This window comes from Otolemur garnettii, unplaced genomic scaffold (assembly GCF_000181295.1).
Source record: "Otolemur garnettii isolate 467f Iridium unplaced genomic scaffold, OtoGar3 scaffold00016, whole genome shotgun sequence".
Classification (NCBI taxonomy): domain Eukaryota; kingdom Metazoa; phylum Chordata; class Mammalia; order Primates; family Galagidae; genus Otolemur; species Otolemur garnettii.
This window is the reverse complement of record NW_003852411.1, coordinates 24,147,838-24,164,484: the sequence shown is the minus strand read 5'-3', so window position 1 is coordinate 24,164,484 and position 16,647 is coordinate 24,147,838. Positions and strand designations below refer to the sequence as shown.

The following is a 16,647-nucleotide window of genomic DNA, read 5'->3' as shown; positions in this document are numbered from 1 at the left end:
TTAATGTACATAGTTACCATTCAATAAAAAAAAAAAAAAAAAAGAAAATGGTTTCTTTTTCTTTCCCTTTGCTTGGATGCAGAGGAGCTTTTTCTCTGAAATTTATTATGAGAACCTAGTTGAGCCCTTGGAGTAAAAAAAAAATACATACATATACATATACTTACCATGCTTTGAACTCAAAGATAAAATTCAAATAGAATGTCCCACCCACCTCCCCATGACTGGATTCCCCCTGGAACTTATAACAGTTAGACTTGTCATTTTCAAAACTGAAGCTGTTCATCAATTGTAGTTCAGGTTTTTTTTACCTTAATCCTATCCTTTTACAGATGTTTGCTCTGGTGAGTCTCTGCTCTGATGAGTCTCTGCTCTGATAAGCCAAGAGTTGTATTTACCTGTTGGTCTCTCAGTCTTGTGGACAGCAGTTTGTCTGGCGTCTTCACCTCTCTGAATGACATAAAAGGAATTATTAATTTTGTACTCTGTTCAGCTTTTTTCTTGTTAGGATGGCATGATAACTTCTTAGCTTCTTACGTGTGAAACTGGAAACTAGTAATCTATTTTGTCAATATGTAAACTTTTAAATCCTTTTTCATGTAGACACTATATATAACCTCATCAGTGCTATAAATTTTGTACCATTAGGTGACTCAGAGATGGCATACGTCTTTTATGTCCAGTTTGCTTATATTTCTTTTTTGCTTTCTTTTTAGGTTAATACAATATGTTGGAATGACACTGGAGAATATATTTTATCTGGCTCAGATGACACCAAGTTAGTAATTAGTAATCCTTACAGCAGAAAGGTAAAGTGTTTAAAAATAAATACGTAATTTAATGAGAGAAAAACATGAAGTTAGAAACAAAATTATAAATATTTAAGGAATGGAATAAGGAATAATTAAGGAATAAAACTTGACTATTGTTTTGTTAATTGTATAACTTATAAGTTAATACATATATGTAGGTCCCTTAGTTTCCTTGGAGGATTCATTCAGCTTTAAACTCCAGAAAATTCAAATATACTTTCTTTTATTTAAGTGGGTAATCATATTAATAGCTACAAATGATATTATTTCAATAACATTGTTTAGGGGGAAAAAAGACAACATACCATATATAAAATGTGAGTTAACTGAGGAAATTGCTCCTGTGTATAACCTTAATATGTCAGTATTCTAGAAAGTTATTTGTTCTAATGCTAAGAATAGTGTGGGCAAAGCTGCCAAGCATAGTCATTGTTTAACTTTTATTTTCTTAAGAATTTGAAATTTAGTCTTAGAAAATTTAGTTGCATTTAAAACTTAGACATGGCAGCCAAGTGACTACCATGAGACTATTTTTTGAGTTACAGAGAAAATTAAAAAATGATTTTTAGTAAAGAAAAAATTATAATAAGCTAATATAACTCCTTATCAGAAGGTCAAAAAATATCTAATAGCTAAATAATTTTCTCTCAGGTAACTTTATTTTAATTACTGCCTCAAATAAATGTTTATTATAGCTATAGAATGTACAGTGTAAGAATGGTTACAGGGAAATTTAGCTCCAGAATGATAAAGCTATGAACAGCTGAATGATTGTAATAAAAAGAAAATGTGGGATATTTTTTACATTTGATCTGCTAGTTACAGAGGGAAACCTTCTGATTTAGAAAGATGACTAAATAGTTATTTTAACATTTGTAAGATCTGGAGCATTCAAAGGATCATTTAAAGTTTCATTTAAGAATAGCAATGTTTCTGCTGGATGCAGTGGCTCATGCCTGTAATCCTAGCACTCTGGGAGACTGAGGTGGGTAGATTGCTTGAGCTCAGGAGTTGGAGACCAGAATGAGCAAAAGTGAAACCCCGTCTCTACTAAAAATAGAAAAACTGAGGCAAGAGGATTACTTGAGCCCAGCAGTTGGAGGTTGCTGTGAACTATGATGATGCCATGGCACATGTATCCAAGCTTGAGACTGTCTTTAAAAAAAAAGAAAGAAAGAAAGAAAGAAAAAATAGGAATGTTTCCTAGCTGTTCCCCAACTCAAATGATGATTTTTCTGTAGTGCTTGTGTTAAATTTCCCATGTTGTCTTTTAACATCTCCTCTTCTTTCAGTAATTTCAAAATGTATCTTCACTTGAAACTGAATGCTGCGGGTTGTGTGTGTTAGGGTTCAGTTAGAAAAACCATGTGGTAATTTCAACAAGGAGAGTTTAATGTAAAGAATTCTTAACCTATAGCAGGAAATTATAATAAGGGCTTGGCTACTAATAGTAAAAAGGACTGTAAAACACAGAAGTGATAGGTTAGCTGCCACTCTCCCTAGGACTTAGATAAACCAGCTAAGGAAGAGGCCTCTCAGTGCTGAGACAGCCTTCTTGAACGAGGTATGCCATGACTCACTGGATGGCAGAGTTGCTAGTGGAACTTGCCAGGCATCCCCCAACCCCGGAACTTGCTGGAATACCTCTTTCTAAGGAATTGGGAAAGGATGTTCCCAATTCTAAGGAATTGGGAAAGGGAAGGTATCACATCAAAGGTAGTATGCTACAAAGTGTTCCAGAACACTGGGAGATGGTGATGCAAGAGAAGTTGCTGAGTGTTGTGCTGTTCATTTAGTAGGTAGGTCTTGAAAAGGCTGATTGTCCCCCAGTGCTGGAGAAGCTGCCCAAAGTGGAAGTCCCTAGCATGGAGAACCTATGAATAATTACAGGAGTCTACTAAGGAAGTATATCAGAAGTAGGAAGCAGGCCAGGGTGGCAGCTCACACTTAAAATACTAGTACTCTGGGAGGCCAAAGTGGGAGGATCCCATGAACTCAGGAGTTCTAGACCGATCTGAGAAAGAGTAAGACCCTGGCTCTCACTGGCCAGGTGGGGTGGCTCACGCTTATAATCCTAGCACTCTAGGAGGCAAAGGCAAGTGGATTGCTTGAGCTCACTAATTGGAGACTGGCTTAAGCAACTGCGAGACCCTGTCTCAAAAAAATAGCCAGGAGTTGTGGCAGGTGTTTGGTTGGCTGAGGCAAGAGAATCACTTGAGCCTAAGAGTTTGAGGTTTCTGTGAGCTATGCTGCCACAGCACTCTGCCAAGGGTAACAAAGTGAGACTCTGTCTCAAAAAAAAAAAAAAAAAAGACCCTGTCTCTACTAAAAATAGAAAAACTAGCCAGGCATCTCAGCAGGTGTCTGTAGTCCCAGTTAATCAGCAGGCTGAGGCAGAAGGATTGTTTGAATACAGGAGTTTGAGGTTGCTTTAAGCTAGGTTGACAGCACTCTAGTCTGTGGTAAAAGAGTGAGACTATCTCAAAAAAAAAAGAGAAAAGGAAGTAGACTCCTTTTATCTGCTTTATTATTGATGTGCCTTCTACTGGCAATGTTTTAACATTATGCCTACTGTTAAAGGAAAAATATTTAAAGGACCCAGCTCCATTGCCTAATCTGTAAAAGTAAATGGTAAATTTGGAGCTGAGGGAAATGATTTGATAAGTGGCTCAGTAGTTGTATCTGTGTTTACTTTTTGGTACTACTATAATGTGAGATTTCATTAATATTTAGGTCTTTGAATGAAAAAGAATTCCATAGAAATTTTTAATTATGTTATGATTAGCATAATGGTATATATAGATTTATGTATTAGTTCTCTTTTTTTTCCCTATAAGGCCCAAAACTTCAGAATGTTTTGTACCATCCTCGCCAAATTATTTAAACTTTGCTGAGCCATTTTATTCAATATTAATTAAGAGAGTCATAATGTCTAAAATACCTTCTAATATTAATATTTTATATTTATGTCTCTCTATCTTTAAAAATTGTCTTGTTTATTCATTTAGGTTATATAATGATGTGTGAATGAACCCGGCTGGTTGTTTGAAGCTAAATCTTACAGATTATAATTTATTTTTAGATACATAGACTCTAATCTTCAGCCAAGTAGTTTAAGAAACTGGATTTTATCAGTTTATAAGCATTGGCTATGTTTCAGTGAAATGTTTTATATCTAATTTGATAAACTTGGAATATCATGCTTACTTTTAATTAGGATTATGTTTTTTCATCGGCTTTTGGCTTCTAAGTTCGTATGTAGAGGAAATACACAACTATTTTTATATCAATGAGAATGTGGAAGCTTGGCAGACCAAAGTGTTATAAGTGTTATATAAAATTTTCAATCTTACAGAATAAACCGTTTGTTTCTTCTTTTTCTGCATTTAAACAGTTAAGATATTCAATAGGTATTTGTTGCCTGTCAGCCTTCTTCATATTGTTCGTATTGAGGCTGCCTTTGATTAATAGGTTCTAACTTTATTTCAGTGGTAGTTTTACTTAATTGTGCTTGCTTAGCAAAGGGAAAGCTTGCTGTTTTCAAATCCTACTTTTCTTAGGTCAGTAATTACTACACTAGGGCAATCCTTCTCTTAGGGGAAATTTTCTGGAATAATGTATATATAGAATGCTTTTTGATCATCATATCAGTAGGGGATCAAAGGAATGATTAAAAAATCAATTTCTTCTTTATTTGCTTATTTTTGAAGAAATGACATCACTTTGCATGATTACCAATATAAAACATGTATTCAAAAAAGTGATTGCTCTTCTTCATTTCCAGCTTGAGAAATGATTAATCAGATTTTACTTTTAAAGACTGTAATTATTATAAGGCTTTATCTTTATCACATAGTGGTTTTAATAGATCCAAATTGATATGATATAGGACTTTTAAAGATCATAAAACACTGATTCATTATATAGGAAAAGAAGGTTTTTTTTTTGAGATACAGTCTCAAGCTGTCGCCCTGGGTAGGGTACTATGGCATTACAGCTCATAGCAACCTCAAACTCTTGGGCTTAAGGGATTCTCTTGTCTCAGCCACCCAAGTAGCTGGGACTACAGGCACCCACCACAATGCCCAGCTACTTTTTTGTTGTACTTGTCATTGTTGTTTAGCAGGCCCTGGCTGGGTTTGAACCCCCCAGCCCTGGTGTATGTGGCCAGTGCCCTAACCACTGAACTATGGGTGCTGAGCCGGAAAATAAGTTTGTGAATAATGAGTTAGATATTACATGTTCTTGTAGTGTGACTATTTTTAGAATCTCTGAGTTAATGAGGGGATTAATTTATTGCATGTAAGAGTTTTGAAACACTTATTTTTTAATAGATTTAAGACACTGAAGATATTCCTTATTAATTCAATTATATTTTAACTATATATAGCATAGGTTCTCTCCATACTACACTGGGACCCTGAGTGGGCTAGTACTTCAGGGTATAGATGAAAAAGAAGAAAGTTAGCCTGGAGATGACTTACAGCTTCTTTTCTTCTGTAAAAGAAATCCTGAATGTGTAGAGATACAAGATTTTTCTTGATTTGACCTCAGCCAGCTACTTGTAGTCCTCAGAGGTTAAATGTTTTCTTTACTTTATGCTTTTGCTTGTTCCTGTCATCTACTTGGTAAATTTAAATTTCTTTCTTAAAGTCTCAGTACTTTTTTGTGCTATTTCTATAACTTTCCTAGACATATGTAGCTATCCCTTCCTCTATATTCATGCACTTTGTGGATTATCTGTTGTTATATTATACTGTATTATATACCTTTACATGTTGTGCTTAGATTTTAACTTCTTTGAGACAGTGATAATTTCTTTTTTCATGTCCTCAGCACTTAGCAAATTATTTACTCATTTGTCATATGGTTGGTGCCCAGTGAATCTTAACAAAAGAAAAGTACAAATTTATATTCTCTAATATTCAGACAGAGTTGTGGGTCAGGTTAGAAGAGGGGCAATTTTTAACACAGGGTTGAAAGACCGCTTTTTACTGTCTATATACTTTTGGATCAATCTTCAAGTTTGAAAGGCTGTTCATGACCTGGTGAAGGAGGAAAGAGATAACCTGCTTGGCCAGCTATTTAGCCATGATAACATTGTGATCAGCAGAATAATAGATACTATAACTAGACTACCTTCACATTTAGTAAGCATTGCATATCAGTACAGTAGAACCTCCATAGCTGACCACCTTCCATTGACCACCTCCTTAAGTTGACCTAATTTTCCTAAATGGGACATACACCACATGTGCATATTATACAGTAGGCCTAGTTCTCTTGCCACTCAGCCAGGTTCGTCTGCCCACTGCCCAAGAGAAAGCCAATATCCAGAGGCAGCAGGGTTTACGGCAAACAGTTTATTCTGCAAAGTACTAAGGAGGTAGTCAGGAGAATTCTTTTAAATCTGCCTCCCCAAGAATTGGGAGGATAGGGTTTTTAAAGACATTTAGGTGGGCAGAGTGTTAGGCATTCAAGATCTACCAATTGGCTGGTTTGGGGCCACTGTCTGGGTAGGTCAGCCCATCCATGAGAGTGCAGTTCCTTGGGTGGGGGTGGGGGTGAGGGGGTCGAAGACCAGTTGAATCAGTTCTCTGGTCTGGCTGGGTTAATCAATCCACGGGAAGGGAACAGGTGATGTTACTTATGGAGAAAAATTTAAAAACCTTACAACTACCAGCTGTGGCTTCTAGAGTAGCAATTATAGAGAAGCAAACAAGGGACAGTGACTAATGACTATCAAGCAAATAAGCGGACAGTGGCTGATTTTTATTGTTATTTTAGCTAGGCCTGTTCTTTCACAGAGTTTGATTATTAAAATTATTTGAGCTAGGCCTGTTCCTTCACAGAGTTTTAGGGTCTTTACTGTAGTTCTTACCTTGCACCCTTTTATCAGTTTGTAAGGGCGTTTTCAGTTCCTTATGCTGACCGTGTCCATATGTTGACCAGTTTGTTGCATCTGTTGAATGGTCAAGTTACAGAGTTTTACTGTGGCATATTATTTATTCATTCCTACCTCTTTGCAACATTATCCTTAGATTTTTTTCTGATTATCAAAATACCGTGATCCAAAACACGACTAAGAAAGTAAGTCCAACAATCAGAAATTATAACTGTCCCCAAGTGCATGTATATTTTTTATTAGCTATTTACTTCCAGTAGCATACATACCTATATTAACTGTATGGATTCAGATTCAACAATTAAAAAGCAGTTTCCTACCTTCATTGAAATTACCAACTATACACACAGATGAATACTCATTCTTCCAACAATTATCTCTTAATAAATTAGAGAGTGGTACAAAATGAAATTCAAATGGCAAGCAGGGATTGTAAAAATTTGGATTTAGTCAAAAGGGTGCATTTAAGGATCTAGAAGGCCTCAGGTTCCCCACCCCTGAGAGGCTATATGAAGTTTACATTTTAGTATAATTGGAATGGACTGTCACTGGAGAGGGTTTTAAATGTGCAGATAATGCGGTTTACATTTTTTAAAAGATAGCTCCGGCTGCTATTTGGAGAGTAGAGTTTGAACAAGATTGAAAGTAGGAGATAGGAAGCCATTGAAATAATCCTCATGAGAGAAGATGACGGCTCAAAGATAATGTCATTGGAGGTGGTGAGAAGTAATTCAAGAAGTATTTTGGCATTTCATTGGTAGATTTGATGCTGTGGATGAAGGGGAGAAAAATGAAAGATGATTCCTTAGTTTTTGGCTTGATCAGGTTTGTGGGTAGACTGATGCCATTGAGATGGGGAAGACATGTACTAGAATGTTCATAGCAGTACTATTCATATTAGCCAAGTAAGTGAAACAATTCAAATATCCAACAAAAGAGAGGGATCAAAAATTGTGATCTAATTTAAATGGGCAGTAATAATGAACAAACCATTATTATTCACAGCAACATAAATCCCACAAACCACCTGTGTGAACAAAGCAAGAAAGAAAAACAAAAACACACAATAATCATTCCCTTTTATATAAAGGGAGTAAGTCTGGAGAGAGGCATCTGAAATCTAGAAATTTGTTCAAAAGTAAGGGGCTCTCAATTTTTTACTCACTAAAATTTTAATTAGTTTAATAAAGGAATCCTTTTTAGTTTGACAAAAGTGTGAGGCTCTTGTTTTTTTCTGAAGTTATACATCAAACTGTTAAATGAGATAAATCACAAATTGTTAAGTGTTTGTGACACTGACTAATGCTGAAAATGTAATGCAAAGCCAAAGGCCTATCAGACTAAGAAACTAATGGCTGTATGTAGTGACTCTGTATACAGTTAGCTAGCGGCTTGATAACTCTCCTCAAGTATCTGACAGGATTAAAGGCGTGATGCGTCTTGTTTAAAGTATTTGCATTCATTGATCTATTTCGTAACCTGGACATGTTGTGCTAGTTGTACATTTACTAATTTATAGTCCTCTATAAATAAGAGGATTTCCTCTGTCTCTACTACCTTTTTAAAAAAACTACTATGGGCTTATTTTTAATTCAATGTATTATAATCCGTCACTGATAACTATTCTTTTTGATGTTCAAATTATCCCAAATTTGTTTCATGGACATTTCAAGCCAACTTTGTGTTTGTGTCTACTTTTTTGAAGCACTTCTTAAAAGCACAACATATATTCCTTATTCACCTTCTACTCTGTTATATGTCCATTATGGGGATGTGTTGTGGTTTATTCAACCAGTCTGCTATGTTTTTCGATTATAAATAAGTCAGTAAATAAACTTGTACATATTTTTGTATGTATGTGTTATTTGAGGTATATCTTCAGAGTAAATTCCTAGATATAGACTTATTTGGTCAAAGGGTAAACACAGATGTAGTTTTTTGCTATCAACAGTAATTTTGGTCTTTTAAATATAATTAAAGAATTGGTTGCTTGGTGCCTGTGGCTCAAGCAGCTAAGGCACCAGCCACGTACACCTAAGGTGGCAGGTTCGAATCCAGCCCGGACCCGCCAAACAACAATAATGGCTGCAACCAAAATATAGCTGGGCATTGTGGCGAGTGCGTGTGGTCCCAGCTGCTTGGGAGGCGGAGGCAGGAGACTCGCTTGAGCCCAGGAGTTGGAGGTTGCTGTGAGCAGTGAAGCCATAGCACTCTACCCAGGGGGACAGCTTGAGGCTCTGTCTGAAAAAAAAAAAAAGAATTGGTTGTTGGACTTTGGCTGTATACTTATTCATAGAATTTCATTACTTTGATTTTATGTCATTAAAATTCAGTATAGTTTTGTTTCTTTATCCTAAAAGGGAATAATCTAATCATCTAGCAATTTCAGAAGTCAGAATAGTTCTTTCTTATTTACTGAGACTGTATGAGTGAATCAGATAAACCAAATAGGTAGAAATATGCATACTTGAATTTCATGGTATTATTCCATTTAACTCACATCTCAAAGGGAACAAAAAGAAAGTATGTGAGATTCTTATTTTTTTCGGATTGTAATAGTTTGGAATCAGATTATCAAATGATAATCTTTCACTGAGATGAGAATGTTAATGATGAATTATTACTGGCCATGATTACATTAAATATGAATATTTCTTTCCAGCAAATAATAACTTGCCATGGACTTGTTTTTCTGTGTGTTTTAGGTTTTGACAACAATTCGTTCAGGACACCGAGCAAATATATTTAGTGCAAAGTTCCTACCATGCACAAATGATAAGCAGATTGTATCCTGCTCTGGAGATGGAGTAATATTTTATACCAATGTCGAGCAAGATGCAGAAGCCAACAGACAATGCCAATTTACGTGCCATTATGGGACTACCTATGAGGTATGATATTATAATTATACATATGATACATAAGTAAGTGTATATGTTTTGGTATAAGAGGGTATGCATGTATAGATATATGTGTATACACATTCATGCATAGAAATTATTGACAGAACATCTAGATGTACCAACGCCAGTGCCTGGCCCACCCTTCAAAGCACTTTTTCTAGGATGAGTTCGCAAACCTTGTACAATGACACAGCTCTGATGGCCATTCCAGAAAAGAGTTCCAAAGTTGCTTCAAAGGGTAGACTAGGCACTGGTGTTGGTGCATAGCTTCCCAAGGGGAGTACTTTGAACGTAACCAGCATGATATTTCAGCAATGAGTTAACGTAGCACTTTTTCTAGGATGAGTTTGTGAACTTAATTGTTGGGCTTCATGTGTGTTCAACTTGATTAATTTTCACAAAATAAATTATACATTTACACTTTGAATAAGAAACAGCCCCTAGTAGATCTTTTCTGCTCCCCATAGGAGTCACCATTTTCAGTATCCTAACAGCAAAGGTTAGTTTTGCCCCCTTTTTTGGAACTTTATATAAATAGGAATCATTATTGTGCATTTTCTTTTGTGTCTTGCTTTGTTCACACAGGAGGTTTGTGGGATTTGTTTATGTTGCTGTGAATAATAATGGTTTGTTCATTATTATTGCCCATTTAAAAATAGATGACAATTTCTAATCCCTCTCTTTTGTTGGATATTTGAGTTGTTTCACTTACTTGGCTAATATGAATAGTACTGCTATGAACATTCTAGTATATGTCTTTAGATGCCCCTGTGCAGGCATTTATTTTTAGTGGAATTGCTTGATTTTAGCAGAGATGTATTTAGTTTTGACTAATACAGTTTTGTCATGTGGTTTTCCATTGTGATTGTACCGTTCCAGTTGTTTCTTCAAAGCTATCTGTTTAAATGTTCAGTATGTTTATCTGTATGTTTGCTTTCACTTTCAGATTATGACTGTACCAAATGACCCTTACACTTTTCTCTCTTGTGGTGAAGATGGAACTGTTAGGTGGTTTGATACACGCATCAAAACTAGCTGCACAAAAGAAGATTGCAAAGATGTAAGAATACAATTTTTGTACAAGTGAGAAAAATTAATGTGATAATGAAAATTGGGCACTAAGTTATCTGGGTAATACGATTATGAGTAAAGTTTTAAATTTTTGTTTTGCTAAAATTTTGATTTAACCATATATTTTATAATCCCAATTTTTAATATTAAAATGTTAATATTAAAGTTTACATATACTTTAATTGTGCATTTAATATATATTTATGAAATTTTCAGTATACATTCTATGTAGAATTTATCTCTCTATCTCATTTACTCATAGAAAGAATTTTGACTTAACCCAGTAGAAGTTAATAAAAGTTTGTGGTAGTTTTAATGTCTTTTTTTCCCCTGTCTTTTAAACCAAGAATCATAAGCTATCTTTTTTATTTTTAAAGGGGATAATAAGATACCATGTGTTTCCATATCAAAATAATCATTCGTGTTTAAAAACTGATATTAAAGATATTTAATATTTAATGCTATTTCAACTTGTGTAGTAAAAGATGGGAGAAATCAGTGTTTTGAACCTAGACATCTAGTTCCAAGTGTTTTTCTCTGTCATACATTATTGAGTGTACAGTAACTTTTTCTTAGATTATTTTGACATTGTAAGTAAAATAAGAAGTATTGTTCAATACATTTTTACTCAAAGTTCACAAAACCCAAAAAATCACTGGTAATCAGATTAGATGCTTGCTGACTCAGTCAGTTATTATAGCTAACATGCTTTAGAGGTAAAAAGATTATTTGGTATGTTTGAAGCAGAAAAGGAAAAATGAAAAAAATGTAAACATACCATTTTAATCCATTTTTGTTATGTATATATACATATATGCAAATTGGAAAGCATTGAACTGAAGGCAGAAATAAGTTTAAATATTAGGCTATTAGGGGAATTTGGTATATAAGTTTCTTAGTAAGTGGTGAGTACTAAATTTTGTTATTTCAAATTCTTTTAAACTGTGTTTTAGTATATAGTACTATGTATAGTAGGATTTAGTTATCCTTTCTTCTAAACAAAAATTCCATGAAAATAAGAAAGCAAGTCTGATGAGAAGGAAAAGTACTCTTTTCTTAATAAAACTTCTCTGTTATATATAAAAGTGAATAGAGGCAGAGAGTATAAAAGAAAAACTGTTAACTAGAGTAATTCTTAACTGCTGAAAGCTTAGAATTATGAAAAGCATTTAGTTAAGTGTAATGTTGTAAGGTTAATAAAGCATAATATAAATGAATTTTAAAATGTGGCTAGAGTGATTAGAAAAACAGTTTGGAGGCTCTGTGTGGTGGCTCACGCCTACAAGGCTGAGGCAGGCCGATCGCCTGAGCTCATGAGTTCGAGACCAGCCTTAGCTAGAGCAAGACCCCATCTCTAAAAATAGCCGGGCATTGTGGAGGGCACCTGTAGTCCCAGCTGGGGAGGCTGGGGAATAAGAATCACTTGAGCCCAACAGTGTGAAATTACTATGAGCTATGACACTGTGGCACTCTACCGAGGTGACAGTGAGACTCTGTCTCAAAAAAAAAAAAACAAAGTATGGAACCAACAGATTACCTTAAGGTTATATATGTACAGTAATAGCTCTTACATGTTCACCTTTTACAGGATTTGTATATATATGTGTGCATATATACACCAAGCCAAGTTAATAAAACTTTTACAAGAAAAGTATAAAATTTTAAAATTAGTTAATATTTTATTGTATTTTAATAATAATTAAAACATTATGAATACCTGCTGGGTACAGTGGCTCATGCCTATAATCCTAGCACTATGGGAGGCCGATATGGGGAGGATCTCTTGAGCTCAGGAGTTCAAAATCAGCCTGAGCATGAGTGAGACCCTGTCTCTACTAAAAATAGAGAAGCTAGCTGGGTGCTGTGGCAGGCACCTGTAGTCCTAGTTACTCAGGAGACTGAGGCAGGAGGATTGCATGAACCTAGGAGTTTGAGGCTGCTGTGAGCTAGGCTGACTCCATGGCCTAGGGCAACAAAGTAAGTGTCTTGCTTCCAAAGAAAAAAAGAAAAATATTATGAATACCATATAGAATAATCATCAATACTTATCATAGACAATGGTAGATTATAAATCCGTCTTTACTGTCAAGTGAACTAGTAATAGCAGGCATTTTTACTGGTATTAATGACTTTGTGATTCATTACATAGGAAATACTAATCTCTAAGTTTAGCATTTCTACGTATGTTTTCTTACTTTGATTGGTTTGTAACGAAGGTGTACAATATTATAGTAGGAATCAATTAATTTTGGAGGTATGTAGCAAACTATAAAGAAAAAGTATTTTTCTTAGAGTGATAAATCGCTAAGAAGGAATGTAACTGAGTGTATTTATATAGGTTTTATATAAGCCAAATGTGTTAGAAAAGATTTCTAGTAGAAATGTGAAAAATAAACTAAAAGAAAACCAGATTGTTTTTCCATTGTCACACTGACTGAATTAGGATTTCTGGTTGTTTTCTCTAATTTCTAAAGGAAATATGTTTTAGATATAGTATTATCTCTACTGCATAGTTCTGTGTAACTGGTATTATGTTGTCTTTGTAGGATATTTTAATTAATTGTCGACGTGCTGCCACGTCAGTAGCTATTTGTCCACCAATACCATATTATCTTGCTGTTGGTTGTTCTGATAGCTCAGTACGAATATATGATCGGCGAATGCTGGGCACAAGAGCTACAGGTAAGACGATAATACTAGAGAAAACATAAGACTGTCAGTTTAAAGCAGCGGTTCTCAACCTGTGGGTTGCAACCCCTTTTTTAAAAATGAAGATACACTGCGGCATTAGGACGGTTGAGAACCACTCGTTTAAAGAGTAAGTCTTGACATATTTTCAATTTTAAAATTTAATTATGAAATTTCAGAAAACAGAATTATGAAAATAATGTGGATTATAAAAATATAACATTTCACCAAGTTTTTATGACTCCATTGGGAAGATATTTTTGCAGTTTTACTTACAACTTTATTGAGTTTTTTGTGTATGTGTTAGGTTTTTATAGACAGAGTCCTACTCTGTCACTGTGGGAAGAGTACTATGCTATTGTAACTCACAGCAACCTCAAACTCTGGAGCCATCTTCTTTCCTCAGCCTCCTGAGTAGCTAAGACTACAGGCAAGCACCACCATACCTGGCTAGTTTTCTCTACTTTTTTTAGTAGAGATGGGGTCTCACTCTTGCTCAGGCTGTTCTCAAACTCCTAAGTTCAAGTAATCCACTCTCAGCCTCTCAGAGTGGTAGGATTACAGGTGTGAGCCCAGCCTCACCACTTTAACAAGTTGTAACACATGTATTAGGGCTGCCATAACACATTACCATAAACTGGAGATCTTAAAAAACAAGAGATCTTCTTTATCTTGTGAGAGAGATCTTCTTCTCTCACATTTCCGGAGGCTAAATGTTTGACATCAAAAAGGCTCAGGGTTGGTTTCTACTAGAGGCTCTGTCCATGCCTTTCTGATAGTTTCTGGCAGTTGCTGCCAATCCTTGGTATCCTTTGGTTTGAAGATGGGTCACTCCAGTCTCCATCTCCATCTTTACATGCCATTCTCCCCTGTGTGAATCTTGATCCACATTTTCCTCTTCTTAGGACATCAACCATGTTGGATTTAGGGCCCACCCTAATCCAGTATGACTTCATTGTAACTAATTATGTATATAAAGACCCTATTTCCAAATATGGTCACACTATGAGGTTGAGAACCACTGTTCTAGATACCTGAATTTTGGTGGAGACTCAGCTATTTTTCAATCAAATGTGGTGGAGAGAAAAGTTAGAAATAATAGTAAACTTGGTATGTATTAATGTATTGCATGTATTTATGGCTGCTTAGCGTAGTTAAAATACTGTTAACAATGCTGCAATACTGAATTTAAATGTAATTTAAATGTTATTTTTCTCATTCACTGTGGGATCAGACCACTTCCAGAATTACCATTTAAAAATCAATTCAATAACCATTGACAATATTAGCATTTTCTTGGCTTGGCGCCAGCCACATACACCTAAGGCGGCAGGTTTGAATCCCCAGCCCGGGCCCGCCAAACAACAATGATGGCTGCAACCAAAAAATGGCCAGGCGTTGTGGCGGGCGCCTGTGGTCCCAGCTACTTGGGAGGCTGAGGCAGGAGACTCGCTTGAGCCCAGGAGTTGGAGGTTGCTGTGAGCGTGATGCCATGGCACTCTACCCAGGGGGACAGCTTGAGGCTCTGTCTCAAAAAAAAAAAAAAAAAGAAAGAAAATATTAGCATTTTCTTAATAGAGGAAGACCAGGATTCCTTATGCACACAGATACACATACATGTACACACAAATACAGATATCAAATAACACTCATATATTCACATATTTGGTATTGTTAAAAGATAACTTAGGCAGAAACCAACGATATCAGTAAAAACGGACATTGATTATTGAAATGGGGATACTAGACTCAATCTTTCTTTCCTGAACTGTGATTGAGGATTTCTATTTGGATATGTACATTTAGGGGAAACAATAGTAATATAATTTGAAATTATAGGCTTAATGATTGTTTTTCTACAGATGGGACACAATTGACCAGGATAAGACTTTATTGTGCAAGATATACAGCTTTGTGGGACTTAGAATTTAGGATTCCTAGTAAAAGATGAATCATCTTAAGGAGATTATACTATTTTATCTAGTATGCTAATAATAGCTTTTCTATTATAAAAATTATCTTAATTTGGGGAGAATTTTTAGAAAATGACTTAGTGACTATAACCATAAATCATTTTAATTTATCAAATAACTCTTTTCAACAAAACATTACATAATCTGGAATTCTAGATAATCATGGATTTTTTTTCTGATATGCTATCTTTATACTATATTCTTGTTTTCTTATAAAATCTCATTATCAAAGAAGGAACCTCTTCTAGAAACAGAATGTGATAGCTTGGATTTATACTGTTATGTTACATTACATATCTCATAATTCAGATTAAGAGTTTTAGACTTTTTAAAAGAATATTAATTTTAAATAACTTGCTGTTTCTTAGGGAATTACGCAGGCCGAGGGACTACTGGAATGGTTGCTCGTTTTATCCCTTCTCATCTTAATAATAAGTCCTGCAGAGTGACATCTCTGTGTTATAGCGAAGATGGTCAAGAGATTCTTGTTAGTTACTCATCAGATTACATATATCTTTTTGACCCAAAAGATGATACAGCACGAGAACTTAAAACTCCTTCTGCAGAAGAGAGAAGAGAAGAGGTAGGTTTATTCAAAACCATGCTCCTCATTTAGTCCAGAAAACATTAATTCAATGATTCTTGGGGCCTAAGCCCCTCCAAAATAGCATTAATTTTCAAATATTTTACAGTTTGGGGAAAAAAAACATGAGACATACTTGAAAGAATAGAGGCTAATTATTAAGAATAAGGCTGTAGGAAAAAAATACTGTGAACTACTTTTAAAGAGAAAATATTTAATAGTAAAATATTTCTCTTTGCAATGCATAGCAGCTGAAGAAAGATCAACAGTTCTAACACTTGTAGAATAGACAATTAAAATAATAGAAAATGTGATGTTAAACTTCCAAGAAACTAAATGTTTATGGCCACATACCAACAGAAGTTCTATCTACTATTTACTATCATATGTGGACAGTAGTTCCCTCTTCTCCCACTTGTGCCCCTCTTTCACAATTATGGACTAGTGACATATAATATTATTTCTGGGTACATTTTTAAAAATACCTATGAGTTAATGGGAAAAAGACGACATAGGCATATATATTAAAAAGTAGATGAATGAACTGAATTGCGGTCACTAAAGTGACTATAAAATAGTTAATGATTTAGAAATAATATATCCTTGATGGTGCAGAGCCATAGAATAATGTTTGCTTTAACCTGTTAAGCTTTTTTCCCCAGCATGTTTTTCACTTTGGCTTTTTTATTTTATAATGTCCTATGTTTATTTA

General features: G+C 35.0%; 1 protein-coding gene across 5 annotated transcripts in view; it reads left to right on the top strand.

The window, feature by feature from the left end:
• DCAF6 (DDB1 and CUL4 associated factor 6) overlaps window positions 1–16,647 on the top strand; it is a 136,554-nt gene that overhangs the window by 24,970 nt on the left and 94,937 nt on the right. For all 5 annotated transcript variants that reach the window (XM_023510781.1, XM_023510780.1, XM_023510779.1 and 2 more), the window contains 5 exons: window positions 717–809; window positions 9,423–9,608; window positions 10,567–10,680; window positions 13,238–13,373; window positions 15,721–15,935. In XM_023510781.1, coding sequence (XP_023366549.1) covers window positions 10,570–10,680; window positions 13,238–13,373; window positions 15,721–15,935 — 462 coding nt within the window. In that variant the 5' untranslated portion in view covers window positions 717–809; window positions 9,423–9,608; window positions 10,567–10,569. The remainder of the gene's footprint in view (window positions 1–716; window positions 810–9,422; window positions 9,609–10,566; window positions 10,681–13,237; window positions 13,374–15,720; window positions 15,936–16,647) is intronic.